This window comes from Pyrus communis, chromosome 1 (assembly GCF_041283825.1).
Source record: "Pyrus communis isolate YQ-2024b chromosome 1, ASM4128382v1, whole genome shotgun sequence".
Classification (NCBI taxonomy): Eukaryota; Viridiplantae; Streptophyta; class Magnoliopsida; order Rosales; family Rosaceae; genus Pyrus; species Pyrus communis.
Window position 1 is genome coordinate 3,840,541 of NC_142565.1, and position 24,391 is coordinate 3,864,931.

The 24,391-nt window shown below is 38.6% G+C and overlaps 3 protein-coding genes across 3 annotated transcripts; all 3 read right to left on the minus strand.

Annotated features, from left to right (window-relative positions):
• Window positions 1–10,610: 10,610 nt before the first annotated feature.
• LOC137721169 (receptor-like protein EIX2) lies at window positions 10,611–19,943 on the minus strand. Its single transcript, XM_088700035.1, has 5 exons — window positions 19,797–19,943; window positions 18,579–19,136; window positions 17,459–17,556; window positions 16,595–17,402; window positions 10,611–11,480 (listed from the first exon to the last, which is right to left on the minus strand). Exons 1-5 carry the CDS (start codon window positions 19,941–19,943, stop codon window positions 10,884–10,886), a joined length of 2,208 nt encoding a protein of 735 aa, XP_088556161.1. The 3' UTR covers window positions 10,611–10,883.
• A 1,157-nt stretch (window positions 19,944–21,100) lies between these two features.
• LOC148698990 (receptor-like protein EIX2) lies at window positions 21,101–23,320 on the minus strand. The gene has a single exon (XM_088693060.1). The coding sequence runs from the start codon at window positions 23,318–23,320 to the stop codon at window positions 21,374–21,376; it is 1,947 nt and encodes a 648-aa protein (XP_088549186.1). The 3' UTR covers window positions 21,101–21,373.
• Window positions 21,101–24,388, minus strand: LOC148698991 (receptor-like protein EIX1). The gene has a single exon (XM_088693091.1). The coding sequence runs from the start codon at window positions 24,386–24,388 to the stop codon at window positions 23,378–23,380; it is 1,011 nt and encodes a 336-aa protein (XP_088549217.1). The 3' UTR covers window positions 21,101–23,377.
• Between the last annotated feature and the right edge of the window lie 3 nt (window positions 24,389–24,391).

Sequence of the window (24,391 nt, forward strand, 5' to 3'; positions counted from 1 at the left end):
TGATGCATAACATTTTATTTTGGACTACGAATTCTTACCAATAGATATCGTTTTCAAGGATCGCTAGCAATGTTGAAGACTCGTGGGCACATGTTGAGTTTTGGGTAGTCATTAGGCGAGCTAGATCTGGTTCCCTTACAAGTGAATTCAACGCGCCATTTCTAATAATTCGCTTGATTAAGATTCCACTACTCTATTGAAAGAATTTAAGCTGGGTTTGTAAAGACTGATTGCATAAGCTCAACTCAATTGATGATGAGTGAGGTTTTGACTTCATTATATAAAGATTACAAGAAAAGTCTGTTACAGTATAAACGTATAACGGATTACAAGTGAATTCAAATTACAAATATAAACTGATAGAGTCTAAGAAGAGAAATGAATGCGTTGGTTCTCTATCTGGTGAAGAGTCCTTGAGTTATCCAAACTGTGACTTTGAGATAGGAATGCATATATTGGCAGACCTGATTGACGGCGAAAACAATATCAGGTCTCGTGAAAAGAAAATATTGGAGAGCACCGACTATACTTCAAAAATTAGTGCCATCTGACAAAGGTTCTCCGTCATATATACTCAACTTACAGCCAGTTGCAGTGGGAGTGGTGAGAGGCTTTTCATCAAACATTTTGGTTTTCTTTAGAAGGTCCATGATGTACTTGGATTGAGAAAGATACATGGCAGTGGATGTCCATGTATTTTCCATTCCCAAAAAATAATGCAAAAGACCTAGATCCTTCATAGAAAACTTTTGGCCAAGCTGTTGAATGAACTGAGATATATGTGATCGATTATTGCCCATAACAAGGATGTAGTCGACATATATCAACAAGTAGATAACTGTGGATCCATTAAAGAAGGTGAACAACAAAGAATTTGCTGCTGAGGCCTGAAACCCAAGTTCTTCAAGATGTTGGGAGAAACATTGAAACCAGGCACGAGGTGCTTGTTTCAAACCATATAATAATTTTTGCAGTCTACAAACATGTGATGGAAACTGAGGATCCACAAAACCTGAAGGTTGTTGCATATAAACTTCTTCTGCCAAAGAACCATGTAAGAAAGCATTCTGAACATCAAGTTATCGGATAGGCTAATTGTAGTGAAGTGCAATGGAGAAAATGAGTCTGATTGTTGCATGAGTGACAACCGGTCTGAACAACTCACTGTAATCTATACCTTCTTGCTAGTGAAAGCCATTTGCGACTAGTCGAGCCTTATATCGCTGTATGGAACCATCAGAATGCCGTTTGATCCGATATACCCATTTATTTGGAAGAACATTCATGGATAGAAGAAATGGAACCAAGGACCATGTGTCAGTATGCAAAAGAGCATTAAACTCTTCTGCCATTGCCTGTCACCATTCAGGATATTTGTTAGCCTATGTAAAACATGTAGGCTCAACCACAGCATTAGGGGTAGCAAACCAAATGAGATGAGGTTCCGCTAATGCTGGAGACTCATGTAGAGTACTGGAGTTGGATTTTGCGGAACTTTTTGTTCTTCCTTCACTGTTGTTGTAGCACACACGATGCATTCATCCACACGCAAAGACGATGTACCGTCCCTATACTTCTGGCATTTCTTTTTTCTTCTTTAGCCGACAAGCACAAAGTTCGACGACGCTTTCTCTGCTTTTCAGAAAACGCGTGCAGCTTTGTCAAAAGGAGCCGCATCCGCACTACCACGTGTCGTTCAGAAAGAGAAGGGGCGTCGTTCAGAAATCGAAGGGGCGCCTGCTCAGAAATCGAAGAGGCGTCGTTCTGATATCGAAGAGACATTTGTCGACAAGGGTAAAAGAACAGTACCACCACTTGATATTAGCTCTATATATGTCGACCTTCGTCTTTTATGGCAAGGCAAACCTGAAGAAAATGCCCAACTCTTCCTCAACTCTGAGGGCGCACTCCCAGCAAAGCCTTTCGAAATACTCAAATTCCTCTTCTTCCCCAAAGATGATACCGGATGCCTGGAGTACAGATGACCCAGGAAGAAACGGCAGATTGAAGTGTGCTGATTCATTCACCGCTTCTTCAAAAGCAAAGGTATCTCATATCATCAAGGTCAAAAGCAAAAGTATCTCATATCATGCTATTTCCCTGTCTTTTTCTTTGTCCTTGTTCTTACTCGCATGGCAAAGTAAAAGAAGCAATCAGCCGGCACTTGGAGTCAGTCTTCCGATCTGGAGCCAACTGCCTGGAATCTATTCCTGATTGCTTACCTAGCGTTGCTCTCGAGTAGTCATCTTCAACGGTTGATACACTTCCGGAGAAGGGACCACTTCTGCAAAGGGGAGCGAGTAAGGCAAGTGAAAATGATACATTGAAGCATGTGGAGACAAACATAGGCTGAGTTATCCTCCAACCCTTTTCAATACGAATTGGAAAGATTGAACAAAGAAACAGACCAAAAGGGTAAGCTCAGACCTTCGGGGAAGACCAAAAGAATCCTCCAGCCCAGTAGCACAAAGGAAAATCAACAAGTGGAGGAGACCAAAAGAATCATGCAGCCCAGTTCAAGAGTATGCCTGTGGAGTCACTATGATCAAAGCCTCAATGCAATTACCAAGGAGAAGAGGGAATTTACACTCCATAACCAGATTTGCGTCCCTAAACTCTTCTCTTTGTTAATTACATTCTGCCATGTTTAGTATGTTTAAATTGCTTTTTGTGTGTTTACTTATGTTTTGTGTGAACCATATGCTTAAAACATTGAGGACAATGTTTGATTTAAGTATGGGGGGGGTAACTAAGTATATTTAATGCAAATTCGTGGGATTTTATCACCCATAACTTCAAATGTTGTTCCTTGCTGTTTTAAGGTGTTTTTAAGTTGTTTTAGAGTGTTTTAGTATGTTTTGTTTTTATAACTCCGAAAATCACATAAAAATTTGAAAAACATGTTTTAAAAAGCCTAAAAAGAGTGTTTTGAGTCGTTTTTGTGTGTTTGTGTCTTAGGGTACCTTCCAACACAATGATAAGGATTTGGTTTGTAATTGCATGACGGTTAAAAAGAGTTATTAACATAGAGAAAAGTTTGATTTACTCTTGGTATATGCTTGGTTATGGTTATAATGTATGACTTCACATGCAATCATAAAAGGAAAATTCGTTTTTGTAACATGCTTGAAGGAAGGAACTCAAACAAACGCTACAACCCTGTGAGACTCGAGCCATTACTTTCTTTGGAGAGTTATTTTCTGTGATTCTTTGCTTTCTAAATTTGTTGCATGATCTCATTATTCCTTGCTTGGTTGCTACTTAGAATGCAATTGTATCATGATAGAACTAAATGCTAGAACTTATATCCATTTCATTCAAAGCATGACATTGAATTGCATAATATATATCAAGATGAAGTTGTGTAGTTGCCACCATAGCCAAATAGCCTTACTTCCCATATTTCGTATATATTAGTTTTAACCCCGTTGAGCCTCGTTTAGCCTATTTTCTTTGCTAACCACATCACCCCTTACCTAGCCTAGAGTAGGACTTTCCTATACCCTTGTTCTTAAAGTATAGTGAGCATGACTTAAATGAATTCCTTTTGAGTTACATTATGCAAGAAAATGAGTGTGGGGGAGTAAAAGTTTGTTCTTACGTTTATATGTATGTTTTGAGATTCAAAAGAAAAAGAAGAAGAAAAGAAAAAAAAAAGGGAGTGAAAGTAAGTAAGAATGGACTCACTAGTGTGATTGTTGAAGAAAAGGCCCAAAAAGTTTGAATATGGCCCTAAGTTTTGTGTGACTTCCCCTTGGGTGTTCAAAGTTGACTTCTGCATTCTAAAGGGAATTCTAAGTGCCTAATTCAATACTTTGCTCACTATTGCTTAAAGAACGTTTGTTTTCCCTATCCTTTCTTTGTTAGCCAAACACCTTTAGCCCCGTTTCAACCCTTATGCTTCCATCTTGATCGTTATGTGTTCAATAATGTGGAGTTTGGAATTGATATGAGCTTATGGAATCACTGGTTCTCATTCTAAGTAGTAGCGTTCCATTCATGAGATCATATTCATGTCATTATCGTAAATCCAGAAAATGCTTTCTTTGATATAACATATGTGAGTGTTAGAATTCATATTTACATCAATCTTCTCACATATAACTAGTATAGGGTGTGTAGTCAGAAAATCTGTGTGAAAAACGAGTGCATATCTTGTAAGGAATTGAGCAAATTCTCTAAGGCAAGTTACTACATTCAAAACATGGTTTTAAATGCTTAATTGTGAAATAGTATGTGGTGACTATGATTAAGAATGTACTCAAGTGTGAAGATGACTAAAATCTATGGGACTAATGATTTTTAACTTGTCATGTGCATTGGAAATCCGTGAGACGATTGTTGGAAGGTGTAGGTTGTGTTTTGTTCGTTTTGTCTAGTATCGTGTTCTCTTGTTGTTTTGTTTTGCTCGAGGACTAGCAAAAGATAAGTGTGGGGGTATTTGATAGGAGCATATTCATGCGACTTAAATGGCTTGTTCTCGTGCATTTACGTTATGTTTCTTTAGTTATTTTAGTCCTTTAAGCTATTTTCGTGTGTTTGTAGGTCCAAAGGGCTAAAGGAGCAAAAAGATGCATTTTGGAGACTTTTGGAGCACTTTTGGGCTAAGGATGGATAGCTTATGCTTGGCGCCAAAATGTTGGACGAAATTGAAGACCAAAGTGTTGGAACTTTGTTCCCTTTAGTTTTAGGACATTTAAACCTTTCCAATTCCCTTATGCCGTGCATCTCCACCTTTCTCCCAAAACCATACACATGCATTCATTATTCATTCCCTCACATGCTCCCATTACTTATCATCACCACTTATCACTTATCATAACCACATATCATATCACTTATCATTCACCACTTATCACTTATCATATCATTCACCACTTATCATTCATCACTTATCATTCATCAAACACATGCATTCACATGTTTTCACAATCCAACTCACATGCACATTCATCCACCTTTCTCCCTAAAACCGTGCACATGCAAACACATTCACCCACATGCACCCTTTATTCTTTCATCATTCCATCCACTCATTCATCAAACCACTCCCATCCATTTCATCATTGCAAACATTCAAACAAACATCACTCATTGCCGTGGCCTCCCTTTGCATTCACATGCATCTCACTTCATCATTTCAGCCACAAAACCACTCCACATGCACCCTAGATTCTAATCAGCCACTTCACATGCACATTCAACATTCCAGAAAATACCCATGCCGTGCACATGCATTCATCATCTTCCCCCTTTACATTTCAGCCACACATTCACCCACATGCACCATTCAAACATACACCACCAGAAATCATCATTGCCGTGGCTCTCCCTCCACTTTCCAGCATCCCATTTCCATCCTTGCACATGCATTCCCTTCATAAATAATTCACATGCATTCACTTCATCATTGCAGCCACATTTCCACTCACATCCATTTAATTCACATGCTTTCACATGCATTTTCAGCCATGCACATTCACCTTGCATTTGCAGAAAATCCACTTCCTTTGCACATGCATTCATCATCATCACTCTAGTTTTAATTCACATGCATTTCAGATTGCATTCCATTCATTCCACCCTTTAATCACATGCATTCCATCTTTGTTCCAGCAACCCACATGCACAATCCACTCCACAAACATCCCATGCTGTGCACATTCATACACTTTCACATGCATCTTGGCAGATTTCACATGCACACACAAGCATTAGCACATGCAACCTAGCTGTCATGTTCCCCCATTTCACCTATAAATACTCATTCATTCATTCTCATTCATTCACAATTCATTTCACAACAGAAATTGGTCCCTTGGGGCCGTGCCCTTCACAAAGTCCATCCATTCCATTCATACACTTCATCCATTGCAGAAATGTAGACCATAAACCACCCTTGCCGTGACTCTCCCTTACAATCCAAACAACATCCTTCCATTTCCACCACTCCTCCTCCATTCATCCACCACTCCCCAAACCATTCACACCATCAAACTATCCTTAGACCTTGTGCTACAACGAAGAGGAAGAGAAGAGTGCCTAAACGTTCATACAATTCAAGTTTGAGTTGTTGGAACGTTTAGGTGCTTCTTTGATTTCAATGTTTAAATTCAATACTCTTTGTCTTGTACGAATGAGGAATGGAAGAGAAGAGTGCCTAAACGTTCATACAATTCAAGTTTGAGTTGTTGGAATGTTTAGGTGTTTCTTTGATTCTCTTTATTTTGTACCATGAGGAACTAACTCCCCTTTAGCTAGGGGGTGATTTGAATAAATGTTTATGCTTGCATTTTGATTTGATTACTTCTAATTGTGTTTCATAAGTTGTTGATTCAATTTGTTTAACTGTTTGATTGATAACTTATTTATGTATGTTTATTAAGAATGCGCGCTTAATTTTCATGCATGAATATGACGCTAGAATATAAGTGAGTTTCACCTAATCGTTATGAACTTATATTCACAAGTAGTGGAGGTTGCTTATAAACAATCGCGTTAAATGAATTCTTGGCATGAGTTTCATGCTCATCATAGTAACGAATGCCTCGTCAACACTTATAGTTTTCATAATGCTTAATGATCTTTGATTGTATCTTTATTGTGCTGTTCACGTAAAGGACTTTTGGAGAATGTAGTGAATTGCGTTGCGCTAACCCATCCAATTCATTAACTTAAGGAGAACTTGACGGTTAATTTAAGCGGACCTAATTGACCCGGGGCGTTGAGTTTAATAATTTATTGAAATGCAATTGGAAATCATTTTATTATGCAAGTGTAACATGTGTGAGATGAACCCCTTAGCTAGCATTCATCCATTTCAATTCCATTCATTCTATTTCAATTTCATATTTACTTTCTGTCTAGTTTATTAACTTGTTTATGTTTTCATGTTTAATTTAACTTGTTGTTCAATTATGTTAAACATGTAGAACTAATTTCTTCTTTTAGTTAGAGGCGAATTTGAAGCTATTTACATATGTTGGTTATGATTTGATTTACTCCAGTTATGAATTCACGAACTTTTGATGTGGGTTACTTTTCTGTTTTGATTAAGAACTTGTTTATGTATGTGGGTTGAGGGTCGACACTTAATTTGCATGCCTAAACTTGATGCTAGGATATAAGGGAATTTCACCTAATCGTTATGAACTTATATTCATGAGTAGTAAAGATCGCTAGTCACGATTGTGTTTAGTAAACTCTAGGCTGGATTAATATGCGTATTCCATAGTTATGAATGCCTAGTCGATGTTTATGATTTTCGTTGAACTTAATGATCTTTGTTGAATGTCTCTATCATGCGTATTCCATGGTTAGGGACTTTGATTAGGAATAATTTGGTTGTAATGCGTATCCCATTCAATCCAATGAATCTAGGGAAATCTGAAAGTTAGTTTATGCGAACCTAATTAACTTGGAGCATTGTCATTCATCGTTTGTTGAAGTCATAACTGGGAGTAAAATTATTTGCTTATGTTCATGTGTGGATAAGGAACCCTCTAACTAGTTTTTCATCATTTTATTTCATTAATTTCGTTTTTAGAATCTGTTTTATTTCCAAGTTTCTGTTTTAGTTTAAATTCATCCAAAACCAATCCCCCATTTATTTTAAAGTGTTAGATTAGTTAGAAATACATTGAGTTTGTGTTTATGAGTGTTTTGATTCATTTTATTTCCCAATTTCGTCCAAATTCACCAAAGTGCTCAAAACTGCCCAGAAAGTGATTTTAAGGCAGTTTTGAGTGTTTTGGGTGATGTTTGAGTCTTTTGGTTTGTTTTAGTGTTTTAAAGTTTAGTTTTGCATTCTTTGAGTCTAGTATAGTGTTTCATATTGTTATTTTACGTTTTTGAGTCAAATCCAAGTGGTTAACAATCCCTCCTAATCCCCGGTCTAGAACGATCCCTACTTATACATATACTACAATTTGACGAAAAAGAGGGTTTAATTTGTGTGCGTATAAATCACGCATCACCCTCTTTTTATCATTTGTAGTAAGTATGTAAGTAGGGATCGTTCTAGGCCGGGGATTAGGAGGGATTGCAAAATCACTTGGATTTGATTCAAAAACGTAAAAACACAATATAAGACACCACACTAAACCATATTTTAAAAACACAAACTAAATTGATTTCTAATTAAATTGAACAATAAAGTAAATGGGGGATTGTGTTTGGACGAGATTAAATTAAATGGACAAATTGTAATTAAAGGCAAAACGTAAATATGAATGTGATGAAAATATGGATGATGGAATAGCCAAGGGGTTCTTCTCCACACATGTTACACTTGCATACAAGATTGATTCTCAGTTGGTCTTTCGATAAATTATGAAACTCAACGCCCCGGGTTAATTAGGTCCGCTTAAATTAACCGTCAAGTTTTCCATAAGTTAATGAATTGGATGGGTTTGCGCAACGCAATTCACAACATTCTCCAAAAGTCCTTTACGTGAACAACACAATAAAGATACAATCAAAGATCATTAAGCATTATGAAAACTATAAGTGTTGACGAGGCATTCGTTACTATGATGAGCATGAAACTCGTGCCAAGAATTCATTTAACGCGATTGTTTATAAGCAACCTCTACTACTTGTGAATATAAGTTCATAACGATTAGGTGAAACTCACTTATATTCTAGCGTCATATTCATGCATGAAAATTAAGCGCGCATTCTCAATAAACATACATAAATAAGTTATCAATCAAACGGTTAAACAAATTGAATCCACAACTTATGAAATTCCAACGAAAGTTAATCAATTCATATTGCAAATATAAACATAGTTTCGAATCACCCCCTAGCTAAAGGGGGTTTAGTTCGTCATAACTTTGAAATCAAAGAAACACCTAAACATTCCAACAACTCAAACTTGAATTGTATGAACGTTTAGGCACTCTTCTCTTCCATTCCTCATACGTACAAAACAAAGAGAATTGAATTTAAACATTGAAATCAAAGAAACACCTAAACATTCCAACAACTCAAACTTGAATTGTATGAACGTTTAGGCACTCTTTTCTTCCTCGTTGTTGTAGCACAAGGTCTAAGGTGAGCTTTGGGGATTATGTGAAGTGTTTGGGAGGGATGGGAAGTGGTTGGATAGTGGCTGCAATGGAGGAGAAAAACTGCACAGAAATGGAAGGATATGCACGGCAAAGGGGAAGTGTTTGTGTTGTGAATGGAATGAATTGTATGAATGCATTGCATGGTTTTATAGGGAGAGAATGGATGGGAGAACATGTGAATGGCAGCTAAGAATGATTAAAGAAGGGAATGCATGTGTACTGACAACTAGATTGGTTGGTGGAAATCTGAAAATGCAAATGGGAATGCTGGAAATGCAAGGGATGCCACGGCAAGGTGGGGTTTGGTGTGCATGTGGCTGATTTGTTTGTTGGGAAAGCATGTGGATACAAGCTAGGGTGAATGATTAGGAATGCATGTGGATTAAAGAGGGAATATGGAAGTGAATGTGCAGAAAATGATAGGATGAATGCATGTGGCTGCAAGGTTGTGTAATGATGGAGAAAAATGGGATGGATTTTGCACGGCAAGGGTGTGTGTGTGATGTGTGAATGTGGTTGATTTGTGGTGCAATGATGAAAGGCAAAGTGCATGTGCAATGTTGGAGGATGAATGTGTGATGGTGTGATTGAATGATTTAAAGGGGCATGTGGGTGAATTAAAGGATGGAATGCATGTGAATTAGGTGGAAAGAGGTGGGTGTGCATGTGGGATGAAATGCATGTGTTTAAATGGTTGAAATGTGTTGATATTTATGGGTATGATAATTGATAAGTGTATGGTTATGATAAGTGATAAGTGATAAGTGAATGATATGATAAGTGATAAGTGAATGATATGTTAAGTGATAAGTGAATGATATGTTAAGTGATAAGTGAATGATATGATAAGTGATAAGTGAATGATATGTTAAGTGATAAGTGAATGATATGTGGTGATGATAATTTGGTCTTCAATTTCGTCCATCTACTTGGCGTTAAGCATATGCAATCCATTTAATGCCCCAAACTACTCCAAAATGCATCCTTTCGACAAACACATCTTATGATCCTGAAAACACACAAAAGAAGCATAAAGGACTAAAATAACTAAAGAAACATAACGTAAATGTACGAGAACAAGCCATTTAAGTCGCATGAATATGCTCCTATCAGGCCCCTAAGGGAGGTGGATTGTAACATCCCACATCGCCCAGGGGAGTGATCCTTATATGTATATTCCCATCCCTACTTAGTACGAGGCCTTTTGGGAGCTCACTGGCTTCGGGTTCCGTAGGAACTCCGAAGTTAAGCGAGAAGGGGGCTAGAGCAATCCCATGATGGGTGACCCACTTGGAAGTTGCTCGTGAGTTCCCAAAAACAAAACCGTGAGGGAATGGTAAGCCCAAAGCGGACAATATCGTGCTACGGTGGTGGAGCGGGCCCGGGAAGTGATGTGCCCCGGGCCGGGATGTGAAAACAAGTCTTTTAATTTTATATGGGATAATTTTTTCTATTTTTTATTTTTTAAGAAAACCTCGACGGTACGAGCGATATTTTATTGATAACGAAAAAAATAAGTTACACTTAGTTAAGGGAGAACATAAACCTTACCTCTCATAATGCCAAGAAAATGAGGAAAACAACATTGAGTAAGAAGGGGGGACATAAACCTTACCCCTCTAGAAACGAAAACAAAAATGATACAAGGGAGGGGGGACATGAAACATAACCCCTCTAAAGCCAAACCTAAAAGAAAAATACAATGAAACAAGAGGACGAAATTTGACAAAATCATACAACACAACCATACTGGCATATTCGTCACAGCAATGAAAATGCCAACAAACTTACGGAAAGTACAAAACAAAGCTAAACATATTCAACAATTACATGATACATTTTAAGCACTATCTTATTCAGCAACTGTGAAAGAAGAACGCTCCATGGCATGTTTACCAGCAAAGAACCAAGCACAATCCAAAACCCCGTGAAGAATCCAACTCCTAAGCCCATATAGAACCACCCATCTTCTAGTAAACGGTATCCACCTCCTCCGTCTTGCTCAATTGTTGGTGGCGGTATCACCCCATTCGTGCTGCAATTCTTGTTGAGTGGAGCTCCGCATTGTTCATTGCCGACGAAGCTCGACTGATCGAGGCTCTGCAGTTGAGTGCTTCCCGGAATTCGTCCCGTCAAATTGTTGTAGGCCAAGTTTAAGTGACTCAGAAATGTCAAATTCGTCATGCTTGGAGGAATTTCATCATCAAGTTGGTTCATGGAAAAATCGAGAGATTCTAACTGTGCCATATTACCAATCTTTGAAGGAATTCTTCTGGTGAAGCGATTATTCGATAAATTGAGTGACTGCAATGCAAGGAGGCCGGTAAGTTCTTTAGGGATCTCTCCATACATAAAGTTGCATGAAAGGTCCATGCCTTTTACGAACCCCAGAATCTTACTATATTCCTATTGAAAGTCCTCTGGGTATTTAGGGTTTCTCTGGATTAGGGTTTCTCGGTATTATCTGGGTAATAGGGTTTGTGTCAACCCTATTAGTGTTTTACCTAGTTAATAGCCGTTTGTTTTCTTCTTGTTCTTCTCAACTTGTATAAGGGTCTTATCTGGTTGTCATCTCCTTAATCCGAGGAGCTTAGTTATGTTTTCTATGCCGGCTTCATAGCGTGATTCAAGGAGATCTAGGATAGGTTCTTGAGTGTTGAGTGTAGTTTGCAACTCACTCAAACTCCTCTATATATTTGTAACTTGTGTTTGTCCTCAATATGATCAGATAATACAAAAGATTAGAAACTTTAAAAGTCAACATGGTATCAGAGCTGGCATCATTCTGAGCCTGTCTTTGTATATCTCACCATTGTGATTTCCCTTCAGCAAGAATATGGCCGATGAGAATTCAGATGATGAAAGCACCATTGCTTCTCCTTCTACTCACATCTCTGAAATAGATATCAATCTAAATCAACGACTCAGTTCAGTGTTACTGAATGAGTTTAATTATTTGCCGTGGGCAAGAGCAGTTAGTCTCGCACTTGGTGGAAGATCCAAACTTGGTTTCATCGATGGCAGTCATCTTGCTCCTGGAGTTACTTCTCCTGAATATGGAGGGTGGCTTTGTAAAGATCAACTGGTCATGTCATGGCTGCTTAATTCCATGGAAAGGAAGATTGCTCAAATCTTCAACTATTCCGAGTCATCACTCACTCTCTGGACAACTGTGAAGGAGATGTATGGTAATCAAAATAATTCTGCACGCATCTTTCAACTCAAGAAGGATATCTCCAACTTTCAACAAGAATGTAAAACCTTTGTTCAACATCTTGGTTCTCTGTGAAGCATGTGGAATGAGCTGGATGTCTATAAACCTCACACCACTGATCCCACTGTGCTTCTTAAAAGAACTGAAGAAGATAAGATATTTCAATTGTTGTCTAGCTTGAACTCAGAATATGAGGATTTGAGAAGCCATATCCTCATGAATCCTGAGCTACCATCCTTTACTAGCGTTTGTGCAACCATCCAACGTGAGGAAGTAAGAAGAAAAGTCATGAACAGTGGTACAAAAACCATTGTGACTGAAGCTAGGGCTTATCTGACAAATGAAAAAAGATACAAAGGAAAAAACCCTCTTCTAAAGTGCCTACACTGTGACAACATTGGGCATCTGAGAGATAAGTGCTGGATCCTGCATCCAGAACTCAAGCCGAATTTCATGAAGGATAAAACTATGCAGAAGACAAGTCGAGCATATCCTCGTGCCAACACTACATCATCTTCATCTTTCAACAGTTCTGATCTATACAAACAGTTCACGGCAAATCCTGCCACTCTTATAAATGAGTTCGCAACCTATCTCCATCAAAAGAAGGGTAGGGAAGATCGAGCTGTTGACCATGAAGATGGAAGTACCACAACATTGCTTAGCAAGTTTGCAGGGTTTCTGGCCGATGCTGATTGCTTACCTCAACAAGACATGAAAGGTTTCGTGAATGCTTTCAAAACTGCTCTTAAAATTAATGAGTTGCATGATCTTTGGGTTGTAGATTCAGGTGCCATAAATTATATGACTAATCAAGTGTCAAAATTGCATAAATTTGAGAAACTTCATAAACCATCACATGTGTCTGTAGCTAATGGTGAAGGTGCTAGGATTGTAAGCAAGGGAAAAATTCACTTGATATCTGACCAAATAGAGTCTATGGCCTTATATGTTCCTTCTTTTCCATTCCAACTTCTCTCAGTGGGACAAATCACAAATTCCTTAAACTGTTTAGCCATTTTTTCACCAGAAAATGTCATTTTTCAGTATCTTGTCACCAAGAGGAAGATTGGTGAGGGATTTTACCTAGATGGTCTCTATTACATATCGAAAAGCTCTTCCAGTGGATTACAAGCCAAGTCTATATCCATCCATGCCTTCATTCAAGATCAGTTTTTGTGGCACCAGCGCCTAGCTCACCCGTCTCAACATGTTTTGTCCACCTTGTTTCCTGACTTAGGCAAAGAACCAATTCATTGTGAAACTTGCCATATGTCAAAGGCAACTAAACTACCCCTCGGTTCATCTTTGTCTAGAGTTTTTCATCTTTTTGAACTTGTACACTCAGATATATGGGGACCAACTAGTGAGTCTTTTGATGGTTACAAATATTTCATAACGTTTGTTGATGACTATTCAAGAGCAACTTGGCTACATTTGTTAAAATCAAAGAGTGAAGTAATGGAAGTGTTTAAAGACTTTCATAGTCTTGTTAAAAACCATTTTTCCTCTCAAATCAAAACTCTAAGGTCTGATAATGGCACCGAATACATGTCCCAAGTCATGACTCAATATTTAAGCAACAATGGCATCATGCATCAAACTAGTTGTGTTGGCACACCTCAACAAAATGGTATTGCCGAGAGAAAAAATCGAGATCTTCTTGAAAAAACTAGGTCATTGATGTTCCAAATGAATGTACCTAAATGTTTTTGGTCTCAAAGTGTTATGACAGCAACTTACTTGATCAACAGGTTACCTAGTAGGGTTTTGGGGTTCAAATCACCAATGGAAATTGTCAAAAACAGAAAAGTAGACTTGTCACACCTTAAGGTCTTTGGATGCATTTGTTTTGTCCATGTTCAGTCATTGCATCGAGACAAACTTGACCCAAGGGCAACCAAATGCATTTTCCTTGGTTACTCATCCACACAAAAAGGATACAAATGTTACAATCCACAACTTAAGAGGTTAATTGTTTCCAAGGATGTTAGATTTCATGAAACTAACCCTTATTACAGCAAATCTCTGGATAGTACAAGTGAGGGGGAGTATTGCTTGGATCTGTTTCCATTACCAAGAACTGAGACCCTTGCCACTGAAGTCACTCAACCTCAACCTATTGCAATGGTGCCTGTACATCACACAAATTTCCCTGCTGAAATTGACAACCACGCTTCAAGTGATGAGATCAACACTTCTGCTGGAAATGAATCTCTCCACAGTATTGCTCCTGAGGAATCTTCATACGAGTCTCATTCTACTATGCCTCGACGCAATCCCATTCGTGAAAGACATCCTCAAGCAAGACTACAAGACTTTGTCACTTACAAGCCAAAACATCCACTGTCCAACTATGTGTCCTATCACAAACTGTCACCTAAACACACTGCTTTTCTTTGTACTATATCTGAGCATGTTGAGCCTCAGTCATTTCAAGAAGCAAATCAATCACATGTTTGGCAGCAAGCTATGCAAGATGAACTGCATGCTCTTGATCAACATAAAACCTGGAGCATTAAAACACTGCCTAAGAGAAAGAAGACAGTAGGTTGCAGGTGGATATACAAGGTTAAATTCAACTCAGATGGGTTCATAGAAAGACACAAGGCAAGATTAGTAGCTCGTGGCTTTACTCAAACATTTAATGTGGACTACAAAGAAACATTTGCTCCTGTTGCAAAGATGAACTCTGTAAGAGTACTCCTTTCAGTTGCTGTTAACAAAGGGTGGCCTATGTATCAAATGGACGTAAAGAACACCTTTTTACATGGTGAGCTTGAAGAAGAAGTCTACATGAGGTTACCCCAAGGTCATCCTCAAAGTCATGAACCTGATATTGTGTGCAGATTGCATAAATCAATTTATGGTCTTAAATAGTCACCGAGAGCTTGGTATGCCAAGCTCAGTTCAGTCCTCATAACGGTTGGTTTTAAAAGAAGCAACGCAGACTCCTCATTGTTCGTGCGCATTGGCACTGCTGAGAAATTGGTCGTCCTTGTATATGTCGATGATTTGGTCATTACAGGAGATAACCCAGACGAAATAACTGAGCTCAAGCATTCACTACAACAACGTTTTGCAATCAAAGATCTTGGCATACTCAAATATTTTCTTGGCATCGAAATGGCTACCTCTCACAAGGGTTTCTTTCTCAGTTAACGGAAATATGTTCTGGACCTTCTCAAGAAAGCAAACATGAGTGATGCTAAACCTGTCCATACACCTTTTGACACGAAACTCAAACTTATCTTGGAGGGGCAACCACTTCCAAACATTAGCTATTATCAGCGTCTTGTTGGTAAGCTGATCTACTTGACTATTACAAGGCCTGACATAGCCTATTCAGTAAGCATTGCTAGCCAATTTATGCACTCTCCCACGATGGAGCATTTTAACCTTGTCATAAGACTACTTCGGTACCTAAAAGGTTCAGTAGGTCGTGGCATCATCACGAAGAAGAATGAGAGCACTGAGATCACCGGTTATTGTGACGCTGATTGGGCTGGTAACTCTATTGATCATAAGTCTACAACGGGGTATTACACATTTGTGGGAGGCAACCTCGTTACCTGGAAAAGTAAAAAGCAAGTAGTTGTTGCAAGATCCAGCACTGAGGCTGAATATCGAGCCATGACATCTACTGCATGTGAACTAATATGGCTGAAAGGTCTACTATGCGACTTAGGTGTCTTTACTCCTCAGTCCATGTCTCTTTTCTGTGACAACCAAGCAGCAATGCACATTGCTTCCAACCCCGTCTTCCACGAGAGAACCAAGCACATTGAAGTTGACTGTCACTATGTTCGTGCACAAGTACAATCACGGGTCATCAAAACTCATTTTGTTAAGAGCTACGATCAACTCGCAAACCTATTCACTAAACCATTAGCCTCTCCTCAATTTCAGCGGCTTCTCGGCAAGCTTGGATCCATCAACCTTCTGGATCCAGCTTGAGGGGGAGTATTGAAAGTCCTCTGGGTATTTAGGGTTTCTCTGGATTAGGGTTTCTCGGTATTATCTGGGTAATAGGGTTTATGTCAACCCTATTAGTGTATTACCTAGTTAATAGCCGTTTGTTTTCTTCTTGTTCTTCTCAACTTGTATAAGGGTCTTATCTGGTTGTCATCTCCTTAATCCAAAGAGCTTAGCTATGTTTCCTATGTCGGCTTCATAGCGTGATTCAAGGAGATCTAGGATAGGTTCTTGAGTGTTGAGTGTAGTTTGCAACTCACTTAAACTCCTTTATATATTTGTAACTTGTGTTTGTTCTCAATACGATCAGATAATACAAAAGATTAGAAACTTTAAAAGTCAACAATTCCATTTCTATCCCTTTCGTTACCAAGATTGCATTCTCTGGAACTTCACCCTCATCAAATGATTCTGATAAAATAGCCAAGGCGCTCAAATTGTGGAAGCATCTCGGTATCATTCCTGAAAGTTTGTTATGTGCAAGGTCCAATATCTGGAGACTTTTCAAATAACAAACTTCATTAGGAATATCTCCTTCAAATTTATTTGAACGAAGGTTAAGAACATTTAACCATGAAAGGCTTTTCCCTATCCGTATTGGTATGCTTCCGGAAAACCCATTTCCTCTAAGGTCAACAACTAACAACAAGGTACAGTTTTGCAGGGAATGTGGCAATTCGCCGTACAGGTGATTATTGCGCAAGTGCAGTGAGTCCAGCTCTTGTAAGTATCCCGTGGACATTGGGACATTCCCAATTAGGTGGTTGTTTTCTAAATTTAGGAATCTCAAGTACTGCCAACTCATCCAACAATCAGGTACTTTTCCAGTGAGAAAATTATTCCCGAGATGAAGAACAAAAAGTAGCTTTGTTTCATCCAGCCTATCACAGAAGAAGTGGAAAACAGATCCAGAAAATGATGAATTGGAAAGATCTAGCCAAATTAATGAGGTGGGAACAATAGGCAATGCACCAGTGAAATGGTTAGAACTAAGATCAACCACTAAATAATTAGCACGAGATATATTTTGAATCTGCCCATACAACTGATTGTGAGAGAGATTCAAATAGTCTACTTGGGAAGTTAAGTTCCAAAACCAAGTTAAGTTCCAAAAATTTTCCACCAATACGCTTTTTTCTCTTCAGTTGTTCCTTGAAAGAGTGCACCGTCTGTCTCTAAAGCGAATTTAGAAAACAAGATAACATAGTAGTTCCTACCCACATGGTCCACTCCCTTAACAGGTCCACATGAATCATAGTTAGCAGCTACAGTTAAACCACCTGCCTCCTTCGACTGGAGGCCAATAGTTGTGTGAAGTATGAGCAATAAGCCTTGTTTGATGATGTGAAGGTAAAAATGCCATTTTATGTTTTTTGAGAGTAAATTCAAATCCCGGAGTCAAAACATTTATTAATATAAAAAATATTTCACGATCTCAAACAAATTACCCCTCAGTCAAATGCTTTTCGCTTTTTGGGAGTGATTTCCAATCACCTTCCTTTTTACCTTTTTTTTTTACCCAAATAAAAATAAATGAGAAGTTCAATTCTGATGGTAGTTGCCTACTCAAATTATACAATGGCATTTGTGTGAAAGAAAGAGGACTTTGTCGCTCGTGTGAAAGAAATAACTTTCGACAATGGCGTTGATGTTGTCTATGATGGAGTAGGGAAGGATACGTTTAAGGTTTAAGTTTTACTTTTCTTATGATCTCCATAAGTATGTCATCATTTACTCATATGTTGCTACATATATATGCCTGACCAACTCCAAAATTGACGCAAGTGACTTCTAATTCAGTTGGTCAAGAGCATTCGACATTATCTGATATATAACATTTATTTTGGACTATGAATTCTTACAAATAGATATTGTTTTCAAGGATCGCTGGCAACGATGAAGACTCGTGGGCACATGGTGAGTTTTGGGAAGTCATCAGGCGAGCCAGATCCAGTTCCCTTACAAGTGAATTCAATGCACCATTTCTAATAATTCGCTTGATTAAGATTCCAATACTTTACTTGAAAGAATTTAAGCTAGGGTTGTAAAGTCTGATTGCATAAGCTCAACTCAATTGAAGATGAGTGATGTTTTGCCTTTATTATATAGAGATTACAAGATAAGTATGTTACAATATAAACGTATAGTAGATTACAAGTGAATTCAAATTACAAATATAAACTGATAGAGTCTAAGAAGAGATAGGACTACGTTGGGTTCTCTATTTGGTGAACAATCCTTGAGTTATCCAAACTAACTTTGACTTGGTGAACGGGACTTAGGTGATTAAAAATGCAGGGATGTGGATTGCTGACCTGGAGTACATGTAAGAATAATAGGTTTATCATGCCCTCGCAAGCTAAACGGGCATTTACTACCAGGAAGCTTGGAGAGGAGATAACTGAAACAAGCAGAGGACAACCTTTTGTGAGAAGATCTGCAATCTGATCAGTAATTGCAACGTAGCCAACTTGAATTTCTTTGCGAACAACCTTTTCTCGCACATAGTGATAGTCAACTTCAACGTGTCTCATCTTTGCCTGATAAACAGGATTAGAAGCTACTGCAAGTGCACTGATATTATCGCACCATAACTTTGGTGGAGAAAGAGAAAGGTGCAGGTCATGAAAGATATGGCAAAACCAAGATAAAGTGGCTGCCATATAGGTCTGTTGTCTATACTCGGCCTCAGTGCTTGAGCAAAACACCCCTCGCTGTTTCTTGGAGCTCCAAGAGACGAGATTATCTCCAAGGAAAATGCAATAGCCCCTAGTGGAGCGCCGATCATCAGGATCTCCAGCGTAGTCCACATCGGCAAATGTAGTGAGTGTGAGAGGACTAGGTTTATAGACAATGCCCTGATCAAGAATGGCCTTCAAGTATCAGAATATGCGTTTAACAGCAGCCCAATGCGTAGTAGTGGGTGAATGCATATATTGGCAGACCTAATTGACGGTGAAAGTAATATTAGGTCTTGTGAAAAGAAGATATTGGAGAGCACCGACTATACTTCAAAAATTAGTGCCATCTGACAAAGGTTCTCCGTCATATATACTCAACTTACGGCCAATTGTAGCGGGAGTGGTGAGAGGCTTTGCATCAGACATTTTGGTCTTCTTTAGAAGGTCCAGGATGTACTTGGATTGAGAAAGATACATGGCAATGGATGCCTGTGTAATTTCCATTCACAAAAATTAATGCAAAGGACCTAGATCCTTCATAGAAAACTTTTGACCAAGCTGTTGAATGAACCGAGATATATGTGATGGATTATTGCCCGTAACAAGGATGTCGTCAACATATGTCAACAAGTAGATAACTGTGGATCCATTAAATAAGGTGAATAGCGAAGAATATGCTATTAAGGCCTAAAACCCAAGTTCTTCAAGATGTTGGGAGAAACATTGAAACCAGGCACGAGGTGCTTGTTTCAAACCATATAATGATTTTTGCAGTCTACAAATATGTGATGGAAACTGAGGATCCACAAAACCTGAAGTTTTGTTGCATATAAACTTCTTCTGCCAAAGAACCATGTAAGAAAGCATTCTGAACATCAAGTTGTCAGATAGGCCAATTGTAGTGAAGTGCAATGAAGAGAATGATTCTGATTGTTGCATGAGTGACAACCGGACTGAACGCCTCGCTGCAATCCATACTTTCTTGCTGGTGAAAGCCATTTGCGACTAATCGAGCCTTATGCCGCTGTATGGAACCATCATAATATCGTTTGATCCGATATACCCATTTATTTGGAAGAACATTCATGGATGGAAGAAATGGAACCAAGGACCATGTGCCAGTACACAAAAGAGCATTAAACTCTTTTGCCATTGCCTGTCGCCATTCGGGATATTTGTTAGCCTATGTAAAACAAGTAGGCTCAACCACAGCATTAGGGGCAACAAACCAAATGAGATGAAGTTTCGCTAATGCTGGAGACTCATGTAGAGTACAGGATTCGGATTTTGTACATGCAATATATGCCTTTATTATTTTCTTTTCAGAGATTTAAACAGACCCCTGTTCTTAACCCTTATGCTTAGGATGTCAAGCAACTACAGATCGATACATGTTGAGTCGAGTCGAGTCGAGTCGATTTTATTTATTCTAGGAACAAAGTTGCTTCATGTTTCAAGTTTGTAAACTTTGCGTATATTGGCATCAATACGAATGCTTTGTGACAGAAAGTGCCTCTAAATAACATAGGAACATGCTAACTCTATCGTCACCATTTTGCTTGCTCCACAATCATTTCAAAGCTGCATAGCAATTGGGTTTTCTCGTAAAAGAGCAAGAGGTGTCATGTGAATTAGTACAAAGAAGAGAGAGAGAGATAAGTACTACAAAGAAGAAGGGGAGACAGAAGAGAGAGAACAAAAGAAAGATCCAGAGGTAAAATTGCAAATGAAAAATAATTAAAAATACAACCACGAAATAATGTGAATAATGTGAGTTTGCTGATAATTAATTAATGGGGTGTGTTATCTACACACCCTATTTTACTTCTCACACACCTCTTGATAATTTTTGTCCGTTGATCTTCTTCAATTCATCCAATCCGACGACCGAAAATTAAAAAGGTGTGTGAGAAGTAAAATGGGATGTGTGGATATCACACCCCTTAATTAATAGGTAACTAATCCCTAAACCATTTTCACACATTTCTCTTGTCATTCAATTTGCTTCTGCTGAATTAAGAGTTACTTGTTCAGAAAACAAGTCTTTTAATTTTATATGGGATTTTTTTTTATATTTTTATTTTTTAAGAAAACCTCGATGGTATGAGGGATATTTTATTAATAACGAAACAAATAAGTTACACTTAGTCAGGGGAGAATATAAACCTTACCCCTCATAATGCCAAGAAAAGGAGAAAAACAACATTGAGTAAGAAAGGGGGGCATAAACCTTACCCCTCTAAAAACGAAAACAAAACCGATACAAGGGAGGGGTGACATGAAACCTAACCCCTCTAAAGCCAAACCTGAAAGAAAAATACAATGAAACAAGAGGACGAAATTTGACAAAATCATACAACACAACCATACTGGCATATTCGTCACGGCAAGGAAAATGCCAACAAACTTACGCAAAGTACAAAACAAAGCTAAACATATTCAACAATTACATGATACATTTTAAGCACTATCCTATTCAGCAACTGTGAAAGAAGAATGCTCCATGGCATGTTTACCAGCAAAGAACCAAGCACAATCCAAAACCCCGTGAAGAATCCAACTCCTAAGCTCACGTAGAACCACCCATCTTCTAGTAAACGGTATCCACCTCCTCCGTCTTGCTCAACTGTTGCTGACGGTATCACCCCATTCGTGCCGCAGTTCTTGTTGAGTGGAGCTCCGCATAGTTCGTTGCCGACGAAGCTCGACTGATCGAGGCTTTGCAGTTGAGTGCTTTCCGAAATTCGTCCCGTCAAATTGTTGTAGGCCAAGTTTAAGTGACTCAGAAATGTCAAATTCGTCATGCTTGGAGGAATTTCACCATCAAGTTGGTTCATGGAAAAATCGAGAGATTCTAACTGTGCCATATTACCAATCTTTGAAGGAATTCTTCCGGTGAAGCGATTGTTCGATAAATTGAGGGACTGCAATGCGAGGAGGCCGGTAAGTTCTTCAGGGATCTCTCCATACATAAAGTTGCATGAAAGGTCCATGCCCTTTACGAATCCCAGAATCTTGCTATATTCCATTTCTATCCCTTTCGTTACCAAGATTGCATTCTCTATAAAATTAGCCCCATACATTCTAGTTGGAGAAAATGATTCTGAAAAATTAGCCAATGCGCTCAAATTGTGGAAGCATCTCGGTATCATTCCTGAGAGTTTGTTATGTGCAAGGTCCAATATCTGGAGACTTTTCAAATAACAAACTTCATTAGGAATATCTCCTTCAAACTTATTTGAACGAAGGTTAAGAACATTCAACTTTGAAAGGCTTTTCCCTATCCATATTGGTATGCTTCCGGAAAACCCATTTCCACTAAGGTCAACAACTGACAACTCCGTACAGTTCTGCAGGGAATGTGGCAATTCTCCGTACAGGTGATTATTGCGCAAGTGCAGTGATTGCAGTCCCAGTAAGTATCCCATGGACATTGGGACATTCCCAATTAGGTGGTTGTTTTCTAAATTTAGGAATCCCAAGTATTGCCAACTCATCCAACAATCGGGTACTTTTCCAGTCAGGTTGTTGTTCCCGAGATGAAGAAAATAAAGTTGCTTTGTTTCATCCGGCCTATCACAGAAGAAGTGGAAAACAGATCCAGAAAATGATGAATTGGAAAGATCTAGCCATACTAATGAGGTGGGAACAATAGGCAGTGCACCAGTGAAATGGTTAGAACTAAGATCAACCATTGAATATGGAGCAACAAATATATTTGGAATCTGCCCATACAACTGATTGTGAGAGAGATTCAGAGATTGTACTTGGGAAGTTAAGTTCCAAAACCAAGTTGGAATAGTACTTGAAATTTGTGTACCAGACAAGCTTAGTTCTTTTAATTGCGTTTGTGTCCGCAACCACATCGGCCATTCAGGCCCCAAATGCCAGGAATCCAGCAGCAAAATTATAAGTTGAAAAGGAGGAACCCAATCTCGACTAGTTTTCAGAGTAAATGAGTTTCCATTTGCAAAGAAAAGCTTCAACTTTGTAAGGTTGCTAAAAGAAACTTCCGACACTGCACCTTCTAACGAATTATAAGATATATCCAATTCCGTTAGCATTTTGAGTTGACCAATAACTTCTGTGAAAGTTCCATTAAACTGATTTTCAGATATGTCCAAGTTTTCCAAGCTTGACAGATTTCCTAGTGACATTGGAATGGGACCTGATATATTAATATGCCTCAAGGACAATGACTTTATTCCATCTGGACCACATCTAGACAAACTTTCAAAGATTTTGGATGGTTTTCGAACCGTGAAATGGTTCCCTGACAGATCAAGAACTTTCAACTTACAAAGATGCCCCAAAGAATTTGGTATTTTTCCTTCCAACCAATTACCATCCAAGTGAAGATTGACAAGGGATGTCATGTTTCCAATGGAACTCGATATTTCACCGCGTAAGAAATTGTAAGAAAGAAGTAAGGACTAGAGATTGTTCAAGCTATACAACCATTCAGGTATGGTAGAATTGAAGTTGTTATCCACAAGATTAAGGACTTTAAGACCAGTCATATTCCGAATAGAATTGGGAATCGAATCAAGACTAATAGAATTCTGTGACAAATCAATTTCCCTCAAAGATGTGATATTATGTGAAATGCTAGGAATTGGACCTTGGAAACCACAAAAACTGAGATGAAGAGAAACTAGATTTTTAAGACTGAAAACCCACCTCGACATCAAAGAATTAAAATAGTTTTCAGAGAGATCAAGGACGACCAGGGAAGTAAAATTTGCGGTGGGTAAATGGGGAATTTGATCAAGTTGACAATCAAACATAATTAACTCTGCCAAAGAAGGAAGCATGTTTGTAACTTGCAACCAATCAGCTGCTCTGCTAAGATGTACCAGGCTCAAGTCCAAGTGTTTTAGCAGAGAAAGACCAGAAATCCACCGAAGGTTCTCAACCGTCAGAGTGTAACTACTGAGAGCGAGATAGCATAGACTGGAGAGATTTCCTAGTTTATGAGGAATTACTCCATCAAAAAATGAGTATCCAAGATTAAGGTGTGTTAAACTTGTCATAGAACCAAAGAAACTAGGAATTTGTGTTCCAATGAAATTATTTTGACTCAAGTCCAAGTAGTTGAGATGCTTTAAACTGAGCAAAGAAGGATTTATCTTACCACCGAAGAAAGAGTTGAAGTCCCAATCAGAGATGGAACTATTAAGGTGCAGCTCATGGATATGGCCGGTTATGTGATCACAGACAACTCCTGTCCAACTGCAACAGTCTGAATCTTCTTCTGCAACCCACGATGCAAGCCGATTGGCAGGGTCCTCGAGATCTTGCTTGAACATCAGAAGTGCCTGTCTTTCGCTTTCTTTGCAAAGCGGTGGCCGACTAGGATTTCCATTGCATAAACCAATATGGAAAGTAATGGTTGCAATGGCTAGAAACCTGATTAGTAGTAAAACTCTCATGGTTCTCTCCATAAA

Coding starts and splice junctions, on each gene's coding strand:
- LOC137721169 (XM_088700035.1), bottom strand. CDS start 19,943: ATGGCTTTCACCAGCAAGAAAGTATGGATTGCAGCGAGGCGTTCAGTC. Junction 17,557..18,578: donor TATTCTTACATGTACTCCAG/GTCAGCAATCCA, acceptor ATTGGCCTCCAG/TCGAAGGAGGCAGGTGGTTT. Junction 11,481..16,594: donor TGGAATTGTTGACTTTTAAA/GTTTCTAATCTT, acceptor GACTTTCAATAG/GAATATAGTAAGATTCTGGG.
- LOC148698990 (XM_088693060.1), bottom strand. CDS start 23,320: ATGACATCCCTTGTCAATCTTCACTTGGATGGTAATTGGTTGGAAGGA.
- LOC148698991 (XM_088693091.1), bottom strand. CDS start 24,388: ATGGAGAGAACCATGAGAGTTTTACTACTAATCAGGTTTCTAGCCATT.